Here is a 20,515-nt window from a genome sequence, read left to right as displayed (position 1 = left end):
ATTGCTTCAGAACTCTTTGTGTTAAAATCTAATTTGACTGGTAATAATATAGCCACTCTAGTTTTCTTTCTTTTCTTTTCTTTGTTAATTGAGGTCATAATAGTTTATAACATTTTGAAATTTCAGTTGTACATTATTATTTGTCAGTCACCATATAAATGTGCCCCTTCACCCCTTGTGCCGACCCACCAAGTCCAATCCCCTCTGGGAACCACTAGACTGTTCTTTTTGTCTGTGTATTACTTTATCTTCCACATATGAGTGAAATCATATCGTGTTTATCTTTCTCTCTCTGGCTTATTTCGCTTAACAAAATACCCTCAAGGTCCATCCATATTGTTGCGAATGGTGTGATTTTGTCTTTTTTTATGGCTGAGTAGTATTTTATTACATATACATACCACATTGTCTTTATCTGCTGATCAGTTGATGGGCACTTGGGTTGCTTCCACATCTTGGCTATAGAGAATAATGCTCAAATGAACAGAGGGGTGCATAAGTCTCTTTGAATTGTTGATTTCAAGTTCTTTGGATGAATACCCAGTAGGGGAATAGCTGGATCATACGGTATTTCTAGTTTTAATTTTTTGAGAAATCTCCATACTGATTTCCATAGTGGCTGCACCATTTTGCATTCCAACAAGCAGTGTATGAGAGTTTTCTTTTCTCTACATCCTCTCCAACATTTGTTAATTTTTATCTTCGTGATTATAGCTGTGCTAACAGGTGTAAGATGGTATCTCAGTGTAGTTTCGATTTGCAATTCCCTGATGGTTAGTGATGTTGAACAGCTTTTCATGTGCCTATTTGACTATCTGTATTTGTTCTTTGGAAAAATGTGTGTTCATATCCTCTGCCCTTTTCTTTGATCGGGCTTTTTTTTTGCTGTTGAGTTGTATGAGTTCTTTATATATTTTAGAGATTTACCTCTTGTCAGATAAATAATTTGTGAATATTTTATCCCAGTTGGTGGATTGTCTTTTCATTTTGTTCCTGGTTTCCTTTGCTTTGCAGAAGCTCTTTAGTCTGATGAGGTCCCATTTGTTTCTTCTGTTTCCCTTGTTCAGGTAGACATGGTATTCAGTAAGATCCTTCTAAAACCAGTGTCAAAGAGTGTAGTGCCTATATTTTCTTCTAGGAGTTTTATGCTTTCAAGTCTTCCTTCAAGTCTTTGATCCATTTTGAGTTAATTTTTGTGTATAGTGAAAGATAATGGTCTACTTTCACTTTTTTTTTTTTTTTTAAAGATTTTATTTTTTCCTTTTTCTCCCCAAAGCCCCCCGGTACATAGTTGCATATTCTTCGTTGTGGGTTCTCCTAGTTGTGGCATGTGGGACGCTGCCTCAGCGTGGTCTGATGAGCAGTGCCATGTCCGCGCCCAGGATTCGAACTGACGAAACACTGGGCCGCCTGCAGCGGAGCGCGTGGACTTAACCACTCGGCCACGGGGCCAGCCCCTACTTTCACTTTTTTGCATGTGGCTGTCCAGTTTTCCCAACAGCATTTGTTGAAGAGACTTTCTTTTCTCCATTGTATATTGTTAGCTCCTTTGTTAAAGATTAACTGTCCATAGATATGTGGTTTTATTTCTGGGCTTTCAATTCTGTCCCATTGATCTGTGTACCTGTTTTTGTACCAGTCCCATGCTGTTTTGATCACTATATTTTTGTAGTATATTTTGAAGTGAGGGATTGTGATGCCTCCAGCTGTGTTCTTTTTTCTCAGGATTGCTTTAGCTAATCAGGGTTGCTTGTTGCCCCATATGAACTTTAGGATTCTTTGTTCCATTTCCGTGAAGAATGTCATTGGGATTCTGATTGGGATTGAACTGAATCTGTAAATTGTTTTAGGTAATATGAACATTTTAAGTATATTCTTTCAATCCATGTGCTTGGAATATCTTTTCATTTCCTTATGTCATCACTGATTTCTTTCAATAATGTCTTACAGTTTTCATTGTATAGGTCTTTCACCTCCTTGGTTAAATTTATTCCTAGATATTTTATTCTTTTTGATTGCAATTGTAAGTGGGATTGAATTCTTGAGTTCTCTTTCTGTTAGTTCCTTATTCGAGTATAGAAATGCCACTGATTTGTCTAAGTTGATTTTGTACCCTGCAAGTTTGCTGTAGTTGTTGATTATTTCTAGTAGGTTTCCAATGGATTCTTTAGTATTTTCTAGATATAGAATCATATCATCTGCAAACAGAATTTCACTTCTTCATTGCCTTTGGGTTCCTTTTATTTCTTTTTATTGCCTAATTGCTGTGACCAAAACCTCAGGTACTATGTTGAATAAGAGTAGTGAGAGTGGGCACCCTTGTCTTATTCCTGTTCTCAGAGGGATGACTTTCAGTTTTTCCCTGATGAATATTATGTTGGCTGTGGGTTTGTCATATATGGCCATTGTTATGTTGAGGTTCTGTCCTTCTATACCCATTTCATTGAAATTTTTGATCATAAATGGATGTTGGATCCTGCCAAATGCTTTCTCTACATCTGTTGAGATGATCAATAGATGAGGAATAGGTTTTTATTCCTCATTTTGATAATGTGGTGTATCACCTTTATTGATTTTGGGATACTGAACCATCCCTGTGTCCTTGGTATAAATCCCACTTGCTGATGGTGTATGATCTTTTTAGTATGTTGCTGTATTCAACTTGCCAATATTTTGTTAAGTATTTCTGCATCTATGTTCATCAGCGATTTTGGCCTATAATTTTCCTTCTTTGTGTTTTCCTTGTCTGGTTTTTGGATCAGAGTGATGTTGGCCTTGTGGAATGTGTTAGGAAGTGTGCCATCTTCTTCAGTTTTTTTGGAGTAGTTTGAGAAGAATAGGTGTTAAATCTTCTTTGAATGTTTAGTAGAATTCTCCAGAGAAGCCGTTTGGTCCTGGATTTTTATTTTTTGGGGAGGTTTTTCTTTGCTGTTTTCAATCTCTTTACTTGTGATTGGTCTGTTCAGATTCTCTATTTCTTCTTGGCTGTCTTGGGAGGTTGTATGTGTCTCAGATTTATCCATTTCTTCTAGATTGTCCAATTTGTTGGCATATAGTTTTCCAGAGCATTCTCTTATAATCTTTTGCATTTCTCTGGTATCCATTGTAATTTCTCCTCTTTCATTTCTGATTTTACTTATTTGAACTTTTCTCTCTTTTCTTCTTTAGAGTCTGGCTAAGGGCTTTTCAGTTTTGTTTTTCTTCTCAGCATACCAGCTCTTTGTTTCGTTGATCCTTTTTACTGCTTTTTTTTGGTTTCAATTCCATTTATTTCTACTCTAATTTTTATTATTTCTCCCCTCTGACTTTGGGCTTTGTTTGTTCTTTTTCTAATTCTTTTAGAAGCAGTCTAAGATTGCTCATTTGAGCTTTTTCTTGTTTGTTAAGGTGGCTTTGTACTGTGATGAATTTCCCTCTTAAGACCGCTTTTGCTGAATCCCATATGAATTGGTATGGTGTATTTTCATTTTCATTTGTCTCTAGGTATTTTTTTATTTCTCCTTTAATTTCTTCAATGATCCATTGGTTGTTCAGTATTCTGTTGTTTAATCTCCACATGTTTGTCACTTTCCCAGCTTTTTTCTTGTAGTTGATTTCCAGTTTCATAGCGTTGTGGTCAGAAAAGATGCTTGATATGATTTCATTCTTTTTAAATTTACTAAGGCTTGCCTTGTTTTCCAGCATATGATCTGTCCTTGAGAACATTCCATGTGCACTTCAGAAGAGTGTGTATTCTGCTATTTTGGATGGAGTGTTCTATATATATCTATTGAGTTAATCCCGTCTAGTTTTTCATTTAGATCCACTATTTCCTTGTTGCCTTTCTGTCTGGATGATCTATCCATTGATGTAAAAGGAACGTTAAGGTCCCCTACCATCATTGTGTTGTTGTTAGTAGCTCCTTTCAGCTTTGTTAATAGTTGCTTTATGTACTTTGGTGCTCCTATGTTGGGTGCATAGATATTTATAAGTGTTATGTCTTCTTGGTGGAGTGTCCCTGTTATTGTTATAAACTGCCCATCTTTGTCTCTCGTTACCTGTTTTGTCTTGAAGTCTACTTTGTCTGCTATAAGTATGGCAACACCTACTTTCTTTTGTTGCCATTGGCTTGGAGTATCATCTTCCATTCCTTCACTCTGAGCCTGTATTTGTCTTTAGAGTTGAGATGTGTTTCCTGGAGGCAGCATATTGTTGGCTCATATTTTTCAATCCCTCCTACCACTCTGTGTCTTTTGATTGGAAAATTCGATCCATTTACATTTAGAGTGATTATTGATATATGAGGGCTTAATGCTGCCATTTTATTGCTCGTTTTCCAGTTCTTCTCCCTTTCTGTTGTTTCTTGTCCCATGTATTTCAGATTACCAGTTTAGTTTGGTAGTTCTCTATGATGATTTTCTTAGTTTTGTCTTTATTTATCATTTGTGTCTCTGTTCTGATTATTTGTTTAATGGTTACTGTGATGTTTGTATAAAAAATCTCAAAGATGAGATAGTCTATTTTCTGATACCCTCTTGTTTTCAGATGACACCAATTCTATCCCTTTCTATTTCCCCTTTAAGGTATTATTGTCAAAACTTATTCCATCCTTTGTTCTGAGTTTGTGGTTAAAATGATGAGATTACATTTATTTTTGATGTTTTCCTTCTCTTTATCTTTAATGTTTAATTAATTGTTTGCCAACCTCTTCTGATAGCTGCAATTTTCTGATTTGTCTACTTATTTAACTCCTTGCTCAAGGTTTTGTATCCCCTTTCTTTTTTGTCTTTTTCCAGGTATGAGAGCCTTCTTGTGCATTTTTTTTTTAGGACGGACGTTCATGTGGTGATGAACTCCCTTAGCTTTTGTTTTTCTGGGAAAGTTTTTATTTCTCCATCATATCTGCAGGAAATTTTCCCTGGATAGAGTATTTAGTATTTTTGACTGGCGGTTTTTGTCTTTCAGAATTTTAATCTATTATTCCACTCTCTCCTCATCTGTAAGATTTCTGTTCAGAAATCCGCTGAAACCCTGATAGTAGTTCCTTTTCAAGTTATTTTCTTCTGCCTTGCTGCCCTTAGTATGTTTTTCTTTTGCCATCTTGTCTGCTATATGCCTTGGAGAAAGTCTTTTGACATTGATGTAATTTGGAATTCTGACAGCTTCTTTCTGTATCTCCAGCTGCTTCCCCAGGTTTAGGACATTCTCAGGTATTGTTTCTTTGTGCTCCATTCTCCTGTTCTTCTCCCTCGGGAATACGGATAATCTTATGTTGCATTTCCTATTTCAGTTGGATATGACTGAGTGAATTTCTTCACTTCTTTTTAGTTTTAGTCATCTCTCTTCCTCTATCTGAAACATTTCTATATTACTGTCCTCCAAGCTGCTAATTCTCTCCTCCATAATACCAGCTCTGTTATTCATGGACTCCAGATTTTTCTTTATTTCATCCATTATGTTTTTTCATCTCCAACATTCCTGGTTGGTTTTTCTTTATAGTTTCAATCTCTTTTGTGATGAAGTTCCTCATGTATTAAATTGTCTATCTGTATTTTCTTGTAACTTTTTAGTTTATTTTATGATAGCTATTTTGAATTCTTTCTTATTTAGATTTTAAATTTCTGTGCCTTCAGGATTGATTTCTTGGTGCTTGTAATTTTCCTTCTGGTCTGGAGTCTTAAACTGTTTGTTCATATTGTTTGCTGGCATGGATTTGTGCCTCTGCACAGTGATAATATCTGGTCACAGCTTCCATCTCCTGTCCCTGGGTGGGGGTCAGGAGCTGTGTATTCTGAGCCCACCACAATTTGCAACTTGCTTGCTCACAGCTGCTGCTCTTCTATCTTATGCACCAGTGCCCTGCGCAACCAGTTGTGCTGGAGTGCCTGGCTGGGGGTGAGGTGCTTTCTTTCGCCACTGTGATCCTGGTGGCATTCTCACTCTGCTCTTGCTATCTGCTCTCCTGAGGTGCTGTCTTAATGCAGAGCCCCCTGCAATAACTTAGCCTCTTCTGTCTGGAGCTTTCCCTCGAGCTGTGAGGGAACTTGGAGAGCGAAGATGTTCCTGTAGAGGGCCACCCCTCCCACCATGTCCTCAGCTGTGCACAGTCCTGAGGTTACTGCCGTTCAGGAGGGAGAAGAGATCCCTTCATGTCCTTCTACTTCTTCTAGGGGTTCAGCGCCTCACCCTTCAGACGTATGGCTGCATGGGTCTCTCAGACGTCTTTTGTGTTGCATGAATCTCCTCTGTTAGTATATGAATGTCCTTTTCATTGTGTTTAGAGCAGAGAGTCTAAGGGAAGAGCTCACTCCACCGTGATGCCTATGTCTCTCTTCAGCTTTTTTTAAATCAGCGCTGTATACTATATGAACCATGGTATTCCATAGACTATGATATACTATGGTATCTTTTCTGTCCTTTACTTTTCATCTATTTGTGTCTTTATATTAAAAGGAGATTCCTTGTAGGTAACATATATTTAGATTTTGCTTTTTAAAATTTTCACTGACTATCTTTTTTGACGTTATGTGGTCCCCTTTCACTTCCTGGTATCATTGATGTCTCTGTGTTATATCTATCGTCTTGCTGTGTGTTTTCTTTTCCTCCTTGCTGGTCATTGTTCTCTCTCTCCTCTTTTCCTGCCTTCCTTTGAATTAATTATTTTCTATGATTTAATTTTTTCTCCTTTGTTTTCTGTGAGCTCTAACTCCCTATGTTATTTTAGTGATTGCTTCAGAGGCTATATTATACACCTTTAACTTATCATGGTCCACCTTCACGTGGTACTCTACTATGTCATATGTAGAATATGAATCATACAACAGTAGATTTCTATTTCTTCTGTCCCAGCCTTTGTGCTGTTGTTGTCATACACTTCTTTGTATGTTGTAAACATCACCGTATTTTTTATTAGTTTTCTTTAAACATCAGGTTGTGTATTAAAATGATTTAAAGAGTAAGAGAAGGTCTCTGTATTTACTCATGTGGTTACCATTTCCAGTGCTCTTTACTCCTTTGTGGAGACCCATGTTTCCATTTGGCATCATTTTCCATCTGCTGGAAGGGCTTCCTTTTTTATATCTTATTGTGTGTATGTGCTGGGGATTCTTCCTTTCAGCTTTTTTATGTTTGAACTTGTTATTTTGCTTCATTTTTGCAATATAGCTAAGCTGAGTATAGAATACTAGGTTGACAGTGTTTTTTCCACTGTTTTAAAGAAACTGTCCTGCTGTCTTCTAGCTTACATTTTTTTCATTGTGAATTTCTTGTCATTCTTATCTTTGTTCTTCTGCACATACTGTGTCTTTTTTTCTCAGGCTACTTTTAAGATTTTCTTTCTTTCCCCTTGGTTTTGGGCAATTTGATAACCCTGTGTCTTGATGCAGTTATTTTCATGGTTCTTGTGGTTTATTCTGCTTCTTGGATATTTGGGTTTATAATTTTCATTAAATTTGGAAGTTCACAGTCACTATTTTTTCTAAAAAAATTTTTCTTTCTTTCCTCTTTTGGGAACTCTAGTTCCACATGTCTCTTGAAGTTGTCCCACAGGCAACTTATGCTTTGTCCATTTTTTACTTTTTTTTCTCTTCTCTGTTTCATTTTGGATAGTTTCTGTTGATATGTCTTCAAATTTACTAGTGTTTTCTTTATTTTTTAGTGTACTGTTAATGTCATAAAACTATTGTAATCTCTGACATTGGAGTTTCCTCTCTAGAAATTTGATTTGGATATTATTTTTATATCTTCCATGTCTAGCTCTCTTTTTGAACATATAAAATAACGATATCATAAGTGATTTAACTTCCCTGTCTGCTGATTATAACATCTGTCTCAGTTCTGGGTTATGTAGATCAATTGATTTTTCTCCTTCTTATTTCTGAATTGAGTGGTACTTTTCTGCCTTTCTGCCTACCTGGTAACTTTTGGTTGGATGCCATGTATTGTGAATTTTGCTAGAGATTTTTATATGTCTATAAATCTTTTTGAGCCGAAATACTTTTAAGTTACTTTGAAACAGTTTGATCCTTTCGGGTCTTGATTTTGGACTTGCTAAGTGGATTCAGACCTGATAGTAGTCTGGGACTAATTATTTCCCAACACTGAGGCAAGGCCTTTCTGCGTACTGTTCTCAGTGCCCTGTGAATTATGAAGTCTTCCCATGTGGCAGACAGGAGCAAGTGCTATGCTGAGCCCTCAGTGTCCTTGCGCTTGAAGCTTGCTGGGCCTCCAGTCCCTTCCTGTAGTTTTATCTTTGGGTTTTGAGAGTTCCCTCTCACATAGGCACTCATCAGCTTTTGTTGCATTCTCAACTGGCGTGAGAGAGGGCACTTCCACATCTCCAGGGTGCTTTCTGGGCAGCTTTCTTGTCTCTGGTCCTGTCCTGTGAACTCTGGTCACGTTGACTTCCCTAACTCTGAGGTCCACCTCCTCTGTGCTTGGATACCACTGGGTTATGTCTGATTCCATCCCTCTGCCGAGGCCTGGGAACTCTCAGGGCAATGAGCTATAACATGTGTCCAATAAGACTGTTTACTGGTGAACTTCTTGTCTTCTTTCCATTGTTTTGGGGTTTTTCGTTTCTTGCATTTCAGTGGCAAGTAAATACACATAGTTATTGTAGCCTTTTCACACTCACATATGTATAACATAAATTGTTGTAAGTGCAGTTTGCAAAAGTATCTACACCGTTTTCCAGTTATAGTGAACCTTTGCTGAAAATAGCTCCTTTACAGAAGTATAGATAAGATAAAATAACTGGGTTTTTTCACTCTGAAAGACCACTAACGAACCTAATTCCTAATCTGTGAAATAGCAAAATGCAGATTGCCGTGTATTTTGAAACTAAACTGAAAGGTCAAATTATAGAAATAGAGCAAACTTTGATCTTAGAAAGTGAACTCAAATTTTATTTTCCTTTTCCAGGTGTGCCTTCAGATGCTGATTCTTCTGCTGCCAGTAATAAAATCAGTGGTGTAAACCATTCTAAACCAAATCGCCCTTCTCTTGCCAAGATTCTGCTTTCATTGGATGGAAATCTGGCCAAACAGCAGGCCTTATCTCATATTCTTACAGCATTGCAAATCATGTATGCTAGGTAGGCTTGTTTGCTAACTTTTGAAAACCCACAATTATGTAAGCTTTTGGTCTTTGTAACTTTTTGATTAATCAAATGTCTCATAGAATGTTGTGTTATTGTTTTTAAATACTGTGAGTTTTAGTTCACATACCCTTTAACAGTGAATAATGGTATCTTTGTGCTTTCTTTATTGGGAGTTGAAATATTAATCGGAAAAGCAAAAATCAGAACATTTTCATTATTCTTTATGGCCAGTAAACTCTAAGCATTAATATTTGGGGGACACGGTGAAGAATTGGTTGATAATAATATACAGTAATGTCTAAGGCCACTTGTCATCCCCTTCACTCAAACACTTGATAAGGCATAGTATTGATATTGCTGTCTTTTCCAATATTTTGCTGCTGTTTTCTCACAGCCTAAGTAAGTTGCCCATCTATCAGTGTATTGTGGTTATGGTCCTGATGAGCAGAAATAAATACTCACACAGGAAGATTAGTTTCCAATCAAAGGCCGACTCAGTCATCGAGAGGACGTTTAGTTCTTGCTGCCTCCTGTGAAGCACTGTTGGTACACGGCTTTCAGTAAACACAAAATTACCCTCGGGTTCTAACAACAAGCCAAGAGGAATTTCTCGGGGAAATCCAGAGGCTTATTCTGCTCTGACTTTTATGTTTGGCAGTTTTCTACCTGTCATCACTATGGTCATTCATGTAAAAAAAGATTGAGAGTGAACATTTTAGCTTTTAGCAGATGAATATAGTAATAATGGCCAGTATTTTTCCTAAACTCTTTTCTACGTATCCTGTAAAAATGAGGGAGTCCTTCAGTGAGCGCTTGTCCTTCCCCCTGACTCTACTGTCCAGCAATGGTGAAGAGTTCATCACAGACCTGGCTTTCTATCCTGACAGAGATGCAGTGGTCGGGGCCTTGATGCCAGCTGGCATGATTGCCCCAATGGAGTGTCCCTCGTTTTCCTCTTCGGCACCCCCTTCTGACGCGTCTGCCATGGCCAGTCCCATGAATGGAGAGGAATGTGTACTCCCCGTTGATATTGAAGACCGACTAAGTCCAAATCTGTGGCAAGAGAAAAGAGGAGAGGTAAAAATAAATGGTAAAGCAATATAGCAAAATTAGATCAGAAAGGAAAAGGTAGCTACTTTTTGTTAGGAAAGTGTAAGTCATTCTTTCACTTAATTCAGAGTGATTTTGCACCTACTGCTATTTTTAGCTTGAATTAGAAAATATTCTGTTAAAGAGGAGCTTTTTTGGTGCTTAAATAGAAATAGATTTATCCTTTTTTTTTTAATACTTTTTGTGGAACACCATTGTAATTTTTTTTTTTGATTTTTTTTTTATTAAGGTTATGAAAGTTAACATCCTTGTGAAATTACAGTTGTACATCATTATTAGTCATGTTGTAGGTACACCACTTCACCCCTAGTGCCCTCCCCCGACCCCCCTTTCCCCTGGCAACCACCGATCAGTTCTCTTTGTCCATATGTTAACTACCACCTATGAGTGGAGTCATACAGAGTTCGTCTTTCTCTGTCTGGCTTATTTCACTCAACGTAATACCCTCAAGGTCTATCCATGTTATTGTGAATGGGACGACTTTGTCCTTTTTTATGGCTGAGTAGTATTCCATTGTATATACATACCACATCTTCTTTATCCAATCATCAGTTGCTGGGCACTTAGGTTGGTTCCATGACTTGGCTATTGTGAATAATGCTGCGATGAACATAGGGGTGCATGGAACTTTTGGAATTGCTGATTTCAGGTTCTTAGGATAGATACCCAGTTGTGGGATGGCTGGGTCACAAGGTATTTCTATTCTTAACTTTTTGAGGAATCTCCATACTGTTTTCCATAGTGGCTGCACCAGTTTGCATGCCCACCAACAGTGTATGAGGGTTCCCTTTTCTCCACAGCCTCTCCAACATTTGTCACTCTTGGTTTTGGATATTTTTGCCATTCTAACAGGTGTAAGGTGATATCTTAGTGTAGTTTTGATTTGCATTTCCCTGATGATTAGTGATGATGAGCATCTTTTCATGTGTCTATTGGCCATCCGTATATTTTCTTTGGAGAAATGTCTGTTCATGTCCCCTGGCCATATTGTAATTGGGTTGTTTGATTTTTTATTGTTGAGTTGTGCGAGTTCTTTGTATATTATGGAGATTAACCCTTTGTCGGGTAAATAACTTGTGAATATTTTTTCCCAATTAGTGGGCTGTTTTTTTGTTTCAATCCTGTTTTCCCTTGCCTTGAAGAAGCTCTTTAGTGTGATGAAGTCCCATTTGTTTATTCTTTCTATTGTTTCCCTCACGTGAGGGGTTATGGTGTCCGAAAAGATTCTTTTGAAGCTGCTGTAAAAGAGTGTACTGCCGATATTCTCTTCTAGAAGACTTATTGTTTCAGGCCTAATCTTTAGGTCTTTGATCCATTTTGAGTGTATTTTTGTAAATGGTGAAAAAGAATGGTTGATTTTCATTCTTTTACATGTGGCTGTCCAGTTTTCCCAGCACCATTTGTTGAAGAGACTTTCTTTCCTCCATTGTAGGCCCTCAGCTCCTTTGTCAAAGATTAGCTGTCCTAGATTTATCCTTTTAAAAGGCTGCTAAATGCAGGTTCACAGTCCTTTATCTGCAATTCTGAAACCTTAAAGCTCTGAAAGCCAAAAGTTTTTGTAACTTATGTTGGGAAAAAACCCAACCTGAAGTCAAATGTGTGAGCTCATTTTAGTCTTCTTCATGTGACGTATTGTGAATAGATTTTCCTGGGAATATGAATGTGCGTGACTTTGCAGGGCTTCCCAGACCCCACTGCAGGTGTAGCTGGTGGTGTAAGTACCTTGTTAGCTCTGTAAAATCTGGGACATTCCAGATAGCTCAAGGGGTTTTAGATAAGGCTTTTTGGAGTTGTGTGGGAAGTGTGCCACATTGCTGAGTTTTTCCTCTTCCTGTGTGTTTTTAATCTAGATTATCTCTTCTGAGGATGCTGTGACTCCCTCCGCAGTGACTCCATCTGCTTCCTCAGCTTCTTCTCGGCCGTTTATCCCGGTGACAGATGACCCAGGAGCTGCCAGCATCATTGCAGAAACCATGACCCAAACCAAAGAGGTCAACAGGCTTTCCTCTTTAGCATTTTATTTTGAAATAATGTGAAATATACACAATAGTTGCAGAATTAGTACATGGAAATGGAACATGGTAAACTCCTGTGTACCGTTCACCTAGGTTCTCCAGTTGCTAGCATTTCTGAACCATTGGCAGGAGAGCTGCAAGACACAGTCCCCATTCCTCCTCAGTGCTCCAGTGCATACTTCCTGAGTATCAGGGTGTTAACACTAATCCAGGATTAATTTGTAACCCACAGACTTACTCAGATTTTTCTCATTGTCCCAAGAGTATCCTTCATACCTTTAGGACCCAACCCAGGGTTGCGTGTTGTCTCTTTGGTCTTCAATATGTAATAGTTCTTCACTCCTTCCTTTGACAGAAATGCCACAGGAACAATTCGTTGTTCTCGGTGCATCCCATTGGGGCATGCGCATTGTTGTTTTACTGCATTACTGGTGACATTAATTCTTACCACTTGGTTAAGAATATGTGCCAGGTTTCTCCACTGGAAGTTAATAAAAGTATGTTAATAAGTATTAATGGGAGATACTTGGAGACTGTGTAAATAACTTCATCATATTTTCACCCACCAATTTGTAGTATCTATTGATGATTCTAGCCGAATCCATTATTACTGTGGTAGTTGTCATATGGTGATTTTTCAAATGTCATCATTCCTTTTGGAATATAAATGTTGCTGTTCTCCTCTAAGGGAAAACTTTCCCTTCTTGTCTTGTCTGTCTGCCTATATTGGCATACGTTCATAGTATTTTATTCAAATAATGACATATATTAGTATTATCATTTGACACCCAAATTGTCCCAAACTTGGTCATTGGGAGCCCTTTTTGGCTGGTTCCATTTCCTTCTAACATGTCCCCATAATTCTTTGAGCACTTCCTTACTTTTTGGTACAACAGTGTGTTCTAGACTCATTTTTCACCTACCCTGCCATTGCCCTGGAATCAGCCATTTCTTCAAAGAGCCCTGGTTCCTTTTAGTGGATCACAGAATTTAGAAACAAGATCTGGGAGCTTGGTAAGGCGATTGCTCCTGGATGTCCTTGGTTTAGGCCTTCTCAGCAAGCAGACATGCATGGACATGAGCATTTATTTCTCCTTTGGCATCTTATCTATGTAATAAAAACCATGAGTCTTTCAAACCAATAATTTCAATTCCAGTCCAACATCACAGGGTTTATCCTTGCTCTATCCCTTTCTGTATTTGATGTATATAGTCTTTTTATATGTTGCTGGATTGGTTTGCTATTTTTTTGAGGATTTTTGCATCTATATTCAAAAAGGATACGGATCTGTAGTTTTCTTGTGATGTCTTTGCCTTGTTTGGGTATCAGAGTAAAACTGGCTTCATAGAATGAGTTGGACAGTGTTCCTTCTTTTTTTTTTAAGAAAAGTTTGTCAAGGGTTGGTATTAATTCTTTAATTATTTGGTGGAATTTTATCGGTCCTTCTAACATATTCCCATCATTCTTTGAGAGTTACTTTGCTTTCTGGCACAACACAAAATTCTAGGCTTAACAAGATGTTTTATGCTTCAGCACAGAAATCAGATGTTTTCTCCAAGAAGTGGAGAATGATACTTAAAAGCCAAGATCTGGACCTTCATATGCTCATTACTGTTGGGGTGTTGCTGTTCATAAGCTCTCTTACTGGACAGGGCTAAGGAATAAATGTGTGTCTGTATATACCCACACAATAGTTAAGTACAATAATATTTATTTCATTATATATCTACATATATTGAAAAGCATTGGTTCACAGCAATATGATCAATTGTAATAACTGCCCAGGATTCACTCTAGTTTTCTTCTTTCTGTATTTATAACTCTCTTCTCTGAAACTGAGAAACCTGGCCCCTATTATTGACAGTTTATTTACTTCCCTTTAGGTAGCCAGCCTCTGATCTTGGCTGCCACCCCTCCCTAACACAGGAACCCTTGCGCTGCACAGCTAAATCTGTCTGACCTCTTCAGGGATGTCCTCTCATGCTGCTTAACCCATGACTTCCCCCTCCCACCCATGCTGCGTTTGCCCAAAGCAGGGACATGTTCCACTTGCCTTGGCTCTGTCACACCAGCCACCCCCACGTGTGGACACCCTCCCCATCCTATTCAGGTGCAGCCCATGCCAGGCCGTCTTACCTGCTCACACTCTCCCCCTTGCCAGCATGCCCCCCTTGGGGACAAACAAGCGTTATTTTTAATTAATTGAAAATTCTTGATTTATTATGCTGTTACTGCTGGCAAAAATATGTCCTATGGAAATTATTCATGACCATTTTTGGTAATAAGAAAATCGCTGTTTATAAATTGGGTGTCTAGACTCAGCTTCTGATATTTTGCAATCTCTTAGAATGAGGTTTTAATGCAGAAATTATTCTGAATTAAGCAAAATTTTTGCTTTTAGATAGGAAAGGGATGGTATGATTTTTTTCATACCAATTTATTCATGACGCATATGCATTTTCCAGATTGTACCCCTAAAGTCCTGTCATTTCAGTTTTGGTTTGATTCGCAAATTATGGCAAAGTAATTTTCATGGTCTTGGGCTATAATTCACATTCAAGTATATGCAACTATGATGTTCTTTTTTAGCAATTCCTTTAGACTTATTGTCTGTTTTTTTTTTTTTTCTTAACACTCCCACCTAAAAAATGTTGGGTGCTATTTCAACCACAAAACTTAAGCTGTTATCTATGATTAATATATTCTCCTGAATGCTTTTACTGCTCTTCAGTGAGTGAGATTCTGGACTTTCATTGTTTCTAGTGAATTTCACTTGCCAATTCCCTGGGTCTCTACACAGAGATAGGAGCAGGGTCTATTTCCTTAAAGGGAGAAACCATGTTCCTAGGTCAAAGAAGGCTAATTTCCAGGGCCAACTTTGGCATCCAATAGAATTTGCACATCCAATAGGTCACATTCCCCTTAAGCTTCCTAAGTGGGGCTTGTGTTTCCCCCAGCTTATTTCTGTCTTTGGAAAGAGTTGGCACTGGTTTTGTTGAGATCCAGAAAGCAAGAGAGAAGAGAAGAGGCACTTCTGGCATCTGATTCTTCCTTTGGCAAGCCAGACTGTGCCTGGGGAACTAGAAGGGCCTGGGTCCTCCCCTGTTCAGGACAGGGTATCAGTAACTCCCACTCCCTCCAAGCCTCAGAAGCTGTGGGATTTCCCAGCTCTGACAGCTCCCAATTTCTTTCTGTAGGCCAAACCCTACTGCCAACCTCCAAGAGGCTGTTGTGTGGTGGGCAGCACACTGTGGGGTGGCCATCCCAGGTGGGGCACCCTCACAAGGGTGAGGGGCAGGGAGGGAAGTGATGCTGCCACAGGTAAACAAGTGGCTCCTCCACTGCTAAGGAGGAGAGAGATGTAAATGGTCACAGGTGTGATTTGTTTTAGCTGACATACTATGAATGGGAAATAAAAGGGGAATATTAAGAAGACTCATTTTATATATTTTCCTTTTTGAAGAAACCAAGGAACAAGAGATTATGGACAATGTCTTAGATGTTAATGAATTGCTTTAAATAAGATTCTAGGAAAGAATTATGGAGAGGATCTAGACAAAATATGTAAAAGTACAGTGTACAAATTTAGTTGATAGAAAGTTCCCAAGCATGTCTTAAGGGTGGGGGTAGATTTTACATGATGTGACTTTTATTCCTAGCCTCCCCTATAGCGTACACCTCTGATACAAACTTGGTCATAGTATAAATTGTCATTTTTTATACTTTAGACATTCTCTTTGAAAGCTGCTCTTGGTAACTTGTAAAACAGTCAATTGGTCTTGAAAGCACAGTACATGGTGGAGATTTTAGGGGTCTGTCATTTCTTAATCTGATATTTCATGGTCTTAAATACCTTATAAAGTCCCTTATTCATCACTGGTAGTCGTGTATCCTTTGAGTTTATGAGTAAACTGGTGACTATTTCTTAACATATCATTACTCATTTTAGTTGTTGGACTTTTTAGGATGTTGAAAGCCAAAATAAAGCATCAGGCCCAGAACCTCAGTCCCTGGATGAGTTCACCAGTCTGCTGGTCGTGGACGACACCCGCGTCATGGTGGATCTGCTCAAGCTGTCCGTATGCAGTCGGGCAGGGGACAAGGGCAGGGATGTGCTGTCGGCTGTGCTGTCTGGCATGGGCACGGCCTATCCACAGGTGAGCCATGGGGTGGGCGGGGCAGGATTGGGCGGTGAGGTGCTGCTGATGACCTCACGCCTTGTCTTGTGCTCAATTTTATTCTGGCAGACAGCAGTTTAGAAGGACTCCTTGTAAAACAAATTATCATATGTGCTGCAGTTATCCCCCTAGTTTGCCTTTTGACGTCATTTTGATATTTTTTGCCATTTAGAAATTTCTGATTTTTATGAAGTCAGATCTGCTGGGTTTTTTCATTTATGGCTTCTGGACTTTGTATTATGCTGAAAACATGGTAGCGTTTAAAGAAATTCTCCTAGGTTTCTTCTAATCATTTTTATTATTTTATTTGTTATATTTACCTTTTTGAGCCATCTGGGATTTATCTTGATGTAAGGGATAAAGTAGGGATCCAACTTTATTTTTTCCTAGATGACAAACATGTTTCCCCATCATTTATTGAATAATCTATCTTTTCCCAGTGATTTGAAAAAAACTTATGGTATTCTAAATTCCTGGGTGTATTTGGCTCCATTTACAAACTCTTTTTTGTCCCATTAATTTAACTCTTTAAGCTCTGATATTATAGTTTTACTATTATGGCTTTAAAATAGGTTTTAATATTTGGTAGCACTGGGTCCCATAGGACATTCTGCCTTGGTGGGAGCCATTTGGGATGGTAGCTGCCAACCACATGTGGCTGTTGAGCCCTTGAAATATGGCTAGTGCACCTGCAAAACTGAAGTTCTCATTTTACTTAGCTTTAAACTCGATAGCCTCATGTGGCTAATCTAGGGTATAATGTCAATGTTATATCAGTGTATCTTAGAAATAGGATTGATCAGTCCTAAAGTCCTTGGAATTCCTTAAGGACTCTTATTTATCAGCAGCCTTGCTCTGCCTTTTCAGAGCTGGTCATGCCAAGGAGTCTGATGTCATATACTCTGTGCAGATATGTTATCTCTATCTCTCTGGGCCCCATATCACCATCACTAAAACCATAAAGTACTTAAGTATGGTCGAGTGGTCCTGAAAACATAGTAAATGGTTTGGTAGATATTTTAGCCGCTTGTTATTTCTTAATCATATTCAGAAAGAACTAAAAAGTTATAGGTTTCCTACTTTCTAGTTTTTCTAGGCAGGTTACTTGGCATAATTCTGAGAGATTAAATCAGGCTGAATCACCACAAGCAAGATATTAATTTTTTCACAAGTTTACTGCATTTGTGGGAGGAAAGAATGTGAACAAGAACATGGGTTTAAAGTAATAATGCCCTGCATTTATCACACACATAACTGCCAGGCCCAGTTCTCAGGGTATTTTCTCAGGACAGAGAGTATCTGTTCCCTTTTTTTCAGTGATGAGGAAACTGAGACTCTGAGAGGTTGTTCCTGCCTCAAAGACACTAAGGTTGCTGGTGGGTGGGAGAAACGGGTTTGGACCCTGAGTGATCTGAGGGCAAAGCCCCGTGTGTGACCCCTCTATCACCATTTCTTGGGGGACTGATGGGCTTTGCAGAGGAAGGTTCTGAACCCCAGAAGACTCTGGTGGGCTGTGCAGGAATTTGACGATAACCAACACCTCTGTCTCTGAGGCATACCAGGTTCATGGAGAGACAGAAACAGAGGATTGTCTTCAGAGTATCCTGGCAGTGGCAAGATGCTACTCTTTTGTCCTACCCTGACGTAATATTTGATACTCCTAAGAAAAAGACATTTGAGGGGCCGGCCCAGTGGCGTAGTGATTAGGTTCACATCCTCTGCTTTAGCGGCCCAGGGTTCACCAGTTCGGATCCCAGGCATGGACCTATGCACTGCTTATCAAGCCGTGCTGTGGTGGCAAACCCACATATAAAATAGAGGAAGATGGGTGCAGATGTTAGCTCAGAGCAAATCTTCCTCAGGAAAAAGAAGAGGCCTGGTGGCAGATGTTAGCTCAGGGCTAATCCTCCTCCTCCTCAAAAAAAAAGGACATTTGAATTTATAGTGATAATGCCTAGATGGCAGTGATATTAGTTTGTCATCAATAAAGCTGTTTACTAAGCTAATCTGTTATCTAAATATGAAAAAAATAATCATTTATTCCTGATAAGTACAGAATAGAGAATAGTTTTATTTTGTAAATTAAAAAAAATTGGAGATTAATATATTATTGCTATAATAACACATTCTCGTTTGTTTTTAAAAATAATGATCAAGGTGTTTGTAATCACTAGTATTGACCATTTAAATGGCATAAATCACTAAAATTTTAGAATGAAATAAGGGCGTTATGGATTGTTGAGAGCATATAGTGGGGGCTGACCCTTCATGTCCTGGGTCGAGAAGACCCCCACTGTGTTCATATGTGTAGCCTTGTTTCACCTAGTCTGCCACTGTCTGGCCTGTGGGGCTTGATCATTCTTCTCGATTCCTGCCCCTTCCTGCTTGACCCACAGTGCCTTCTAGGATTTTGGTCACTTTTACCACTTTTCTGCTCCTTCCTGTGGTATTTTTGTTCCTGAGACAGACTTTCCTCACTAGGAAGTGCAGTAATATTGTCTTGGTGTAAAAAGAAACTGTGTGATGACAGGCATTTCATTTCATCAGCTGGCACATGTTGAGTGTCCTATATGTGTGTCAGGCACATCTTGTTTACTTGTATGTAGATCATCTCCAAGCTTCACAGCACCTCTGTGACCTCTGTGCCTATTTTATAGATGAGGAAACTGGGCCTTGACTTGAACTAGATTTCTCAAGCCGCCAAGTCCTCTATTCTGTATGCTGTCCCTGCGGAAAGATCTGGAGCAGGATGCGCAGGGGTAGTGACGACCTCCTGATTTGTATCTCTGCTTCCTCCCCAGGTGGCAGATATGTTGCTGGAGCTCTGTGTCACTGAATTGGAGGATGTAGCCACAGACTCTCAGAGTGGCCGCCTGTCCTCTCAGCCCGTGGTGGTGGAGAGTAGCCACCCCTACACGGATGACACCTCCTCCAGCGGCACAGTGAAGATACCGGGTACTCAGGGCTGGCCCTGGGGAGGAGATGGGGTCTCTGCCGGTAGAACAGCTTCATTTCTGTAATTGCATCAGGAGAAGCAACCGTCGTTGTTTTGTAGAAAAGAAGCTACAGAATTGCTTTAGAATCACTTTTCCCCCCTTTTCTAAAGAACTTTTTTTCCTTGCAAAATTAAACCATGATACAGAAAACTGTGCAAAGTAGGTGTTTAGCTTAGTCATTATCAGGTGGATGCCTTAGTCACCAAAACTCAGTTCTAGAAGTAGTCCTCTGTCAGTCTTCAGAAGCCCTGTGTGTGTCCCCCAAAGGGACGCTGTCCTGACTTGGAGCCATCGCTGACTTGCATTTCTGCACAGTTTCTATTTCCCAAGTATATATCCTCTTCTTAAGTCTGCTTTAATTAATAATTTCCATCTTTTAAGTTTCATATAACCTATAGTTTTTTCCTTTATTTTCTTTTCCCTTCTTTTCAATAATTTACCGGTTGAGGAACCTGGCCTTTGACCTGTCGGGCTTCCCTGCAGCCTGGATGTGCACACTCCTGCTGCACTGCAGCCTGTTCCTCAGCCTGTCTTTCTGCAGATTTGCCCTGATTCTAGGCCCAGTTAGTTCAGTCCCGATGGCAAGACCATTGGTGGTTGTGATCCAGCATCTGGAAGCACCTGGTATCTGCTTGTCTCTTTTTTTGTGAGGTCAGCGGCTACTGATGCTCAGTGCTTGAGCCCGTTCATCCATTGGAGGTTGCAAAATGGTGCTATTCTAATTGTTTCATTTCTTTCTTATTTATTAGCTAGAATTCTTTTATAGCTATTTGCCCATATCCTTCAGTTCGTTACCCAGGTGTACTGTTTGCATAAGAAAGACAGGATAAAAGCTTGATTCTTTTCTTCTGTTTACATTTTCAAGAGGATGAATTGGTTCCCTATCATTCGTTGAAGGTGACTAGTTAGATTTTTTTTCTTTTGTGTCATTATGAACTCATGGATTTAACATATATGATGGGCTTTAATTCATTGTGATTATTATCCTGTTGAAGTTCAAATTATCCCATTTCTGGACATTGGGAACCCCTTGAGTTTGGCTCTTGGAATGACTCTTGTGGTCTGTTGATAACTTCCATGCAACCTGATATGACAAGATGCTTTAGGCTTGTCATGTAGTTTCTGCCCTCTGCCTG

At 39.1% G+C, this 20,515-nt stretch overlaps 1 protein-coding gene across 6 annotated transcripts in view; it reads left to right on the top strand.

The window, feature by feature from the left end:
* HERC2 (HECT and RLD domain containing E3 ubiquitin protein ligase 2) overlaps positions 1-20,515 on the top strand; it is a 256,324-nt gene that overhangs the window by 187,607 nt on the left and 48,202 nt on the right. For all 6 annotated transcript variants that reach the window (XM_070572331.1, XM_070572323.1, XM_070572302.1 and 3 more), the window contains exons 66-70: positions 8,902-9,073; positions 9,967-10,156; positions 12,040-12,180; positions 16,171-16,362; positions 19,185-19,338. In XM_070572331.1, the coding sequence (XP_070428432.1) occupies positions 8,902-9,073; positions 9,967-10,156; positions 12,040-12,180; positions 16,171-16,362; positions 19,185-19,338 (849 nt within the window). The remainder of the gene's footprint in view (positions 1-8,901; positions 9,074-9,966; positions 10,157-12,039; positions 12,181-16,170; positions 16,363-19,184; positions 19,339-20,515) is intronic.

Source organism: Equus przewalskii, chromosome 1 (genome assembly GCF_037783145.1).
Source record: "Equus przewalskii isolate Varuska chromosome 1, EquPr2, whole genome shotgun sequence".
NCBI classification, from domain to species: domain Eukaryota; kingdom Metazoa; phylum Chordata; class Mammalia; order Perissodactyla; family Equidae; genus Equus; species Equus przewalskii.
The sequence above is the reverse complement of the archived record's forward strand: the minus strand, read 5'-3'. Positions and strand labels throughout refer to the sequence as shown.